This window comes from Triticum dicoccoides, chromosome 2A (assembly GCF_002162155.2).
Source record: "Triticum dicoccoides isolate Atlit2015 ecotype Zavitan chromosome 2A, WEW_v2.0, whole genome shotgun sequence".
Taxonomy (NCBI): Eukaryota; Viridiplantae; Streptophyta; class Magnoliopsida; order Poales; family Poaceae; genus Triticum; species Triticum dicoccoides.
Window position 1 is genome coordinate 51,577,692 of NC_041382.1, and position 3,094 is coordinate 51,580,785.

At 45.2% G+C, this 3,094-nt stretch overlaps 1 protein-coding gene across 4 annotated transcripts in view; it reads right to left on the reverse strand.

Annotated features, from left to right (window-relative positions):
* The window catches only part of LOC119353161 (nuclear pore complex protein NUP214-like), a 7,893-nt gene extending 6,520 nt beyond the window's left edge, over positions 1-1,373 (reverse strand). For all 4 annotated transcript variants that reach the window (XR_005170338.1, XR_005170337.1, XM_037619749.1 and 1 more), the window contains exons 1-3: positions 1,087-1,373; positions 777-994; positions 248-407 (exon numbers count right to left, since the gene is read on the reverse strand). Coding sequence is in view for 2 of the 4 variants with exons in the window: in XM_037619749.1 (XP_037475646.1) it covers positions 248-407; positions 777-994; positions 1,087-1,297 (589 nt within the window). In the remaining 2 variants the exon portion in view is untranslated. The remainder of the gene's footprint in view (positions 1-247; positions 408-776; positions 995-1,086) is intronic.
* Between the last annotated feature and the right edge of the window lie 1,721 nt (positions 1,374-3,094).

The window sequence follows — 3,094 nt, forward strand, 5'->3', positions numbered from 1 at the left end:
CATATTATAGCACTATTACATTAATTTCTTGTTGTATTGATCCTCAATAATGTAGCAGTCGAACAATTGACATGCTCTATGATATAAGTACTCATATGTCAAAATCAGTGGATTATTAAAAGCTAACCACTTGCTTTTCTAACAAACCAACTGACAGGTATCCTAGAGCATGATTTCTGGTCATATGGTAGAAGTTACATAAGTCGAAGAATGTTAACCCAGGAAAAGGGTAGGAAAAGAGACAAACCAGCATCAACATTTTCCATTATATCCTTCAGGCCTTGCCCCAAACTCCCATGAGATAGCAATCCACCATTCGAGAGTACAATATAGGCATTATCTAGCCATTTGAAATCTTTGACAGTGCCAAATCGTCCCATGCTACATGATGATGACGGCTTGATATCCTGTAGAGCAAAATTATTAGACAACGGTACTCATGGAAAAGGCAGCTACTGTTGAAAACAGTAAAACTACGATTTATTATACAGCAACCCAGACCATATCCAGCACCGGGATCAACAAGCACTCAACCAGGAATCGCCAAAGCATTAAAAAACTGATAAACACCGTCAACGCCATTAGCTCATTAGTCATTACTACCAGCTTGTTCTTACACAAATATCTAACTCGGAACATGCTGTGAAAAAATGCACTGCAACAGAACAGATAATCCCATTCTAATGTTCTATTGCGGTATTGTCCTGTTACGCTGCCCTGGGCTGACATTGCATTGTTCACACGATTTTGTGGGGAACTGGAAAAGATGGTCCAACCTTATCAGTGAGCAAGGAGGTAGCCGAGAAGAACTGGATCTCGCTGCCCGTGCAGGCAGCTAGCACGGACTGGTCGCCGGAGAGCGCTAGGAGAGTGACGCCGGGGAGGGGCACGTCGATGACGCAGCAGTCCTGGGCGCAGCGGGTGCTCGCCTTGCCCTTTTCCCTGGCCTCCTTGCTGGCCTCGATCAACGCATTCGTCCTCGCGGCGATAAACCCTGGAAACAGAGAGCGGGAAACCCTAGGCGGTGAGGTCGACAGGAATGCAGAGGCGGACGCTTGGCTTGGTCGGTGATTCGGGGCAGCTTACCGTCGGGGTGAGCGAGGAAGACGGCGGCGTGGCCGTCCGAGACAGCGAGCGGGCGCGCGGGAGGGGACTGGAGGTCGAAGAGGGGGAGCGGGGCGGAGGCGGGGGGCAGGACGGGGATGGGGTCGCCGACGAGGCAGAAGACGAAGTCGGCGGTGCCGTCCCTCTGGCCCTCGACCTCGTCGGAGAGGTCCAGCTCGCGGGGCGCCGCCATGGCCGGCAGTGGCGGCCGGGGCCTAGGGTTCGGGAAGTTAGGAGGAGGGGGGGCATCACGCGGCGGGCGGACGATTTTGCGCTGCGCCTCACATCTAAGTTGTCCGGCCCACGATCAAGATTCGTGCACAACAGTTTCGATCACGTTTGTTTGTCGCTGTGTCCCGTTTGGCAAAAATTCGTGTTTTGACCTTTTGGTCAAGTTTCGATCTGATCTTGGTTCGGACTTTTTTTTAAATCTAACCCCTTTTTCTACTGGTAGGGGGCTCGGCGGTAGGCTGTTTCCACAACCTTTGGCGGTAAGAAACTAATCCACATCAGCACCCTAAATGGCCGTTGTTCCCCTCTGTCCCACCCTACCGCCACAGGTCCTAGCGGTAGCTTTTCTTACCCTACCGCCAGGGACCCCAACGGTAGGGTCTGGCCACTTAAGCTACGGGTTGGCCGCCTCACCCCCACCCAGCCGCCCGAAGAACTGTTTGTTCTTCTCTCTCGCCCCCTCTCTCATCTCCTCCACTCCCCTCCTCGGATCTTCTTCGTTTTTTCACCGTCTTGCGGATCGAGATGGCTCAGAAATAAGAAAAGTAAGCTCCTCCAATCCTTTCAATTAGTTTTAGTCAAATAGCTTCCCATTCATCGCATTATTTGATACAAATCACCCCTATTTTTGAACTAGGATTTTTTTTGTACCATAGGATTGTTTTAGGTTGATTCTAGATGCTCTATTGTGTTGGATATGAACTCTAATCACTAGTTCAGATGGTAGTGTGAAGATGAACCCTAGTTCATTTTTTTGGAGGAATTTGTTTTGCTATGATGCATGTTGGAGGAATTTGTTTTGATATGATGCATGATGTATAGTGGATGTTGTTTGATGAAATATGCTTAAGATGAACCCTAGTTCATGTTTTTTGTTTTTGAAAAAAAAGATGGTATGATGCATGTTGGATGATTAACTCATATGTTTGTTTTGCTATGATGCATGTTGATATGATGTGATGCATGATGTATAGCGGATGTTGTTGAAGAGATTTATATGAATGAATTAATCATGTGGATGTTATATTTTTTATGTGTATGCTTATGTTTATGCATTAAGTATATCATCATGGTGATGTGGTTGAATATGATTTGTTAACTAGTTTGAAGAAGAACCTAGTTTGAAGGTGAACCTAGTTTGAATATAATATGATTGATGTTAGTTGAACGGTTGAATAGGATATGATGATTATATGTTGATAACTAAATGTTGTTGTTTCAGGAGGCCCCGCTTTGGTCCGGCGGTCGGCACTAATTACACTATGCTTGACCCGGCATTCGATAACGGTCATCGCACACGTTACATCGAGAACGGAGTGGTAAATAACAATGATCAATGTCTTGCATCAAAATTTTGGCTTCCCAAAAGTTTGTTACTAACTATTTTCGTGTGCACATTGATAGATGCTTCTGAAGGAAATATGCCCTAGAGGCAATAATAAAGTTGTTATTTTATATTTCCTTATTCATGATAAAGGTTTATTATTCATGCTAGAATTGTATTGATCGGAAACTTAAATACATGTGTGAATACATAAACAAATACCGTGTCCCTAATGAGCCTCTACTTGACTAGCTCGTTGATCAAAGATGGTTAAGGTTCCCTAACCATGGACATGAGTTGTCATTTGATAACGGGATCACATCATTAGGAGAATGATGTGATGGACAAGACCCATCTGTTAGCTTAGCATAATGATCGTTCAGTTTATTGCTACTGCTTTCATATATATCAAATACATATTCCTTTGACTATGAG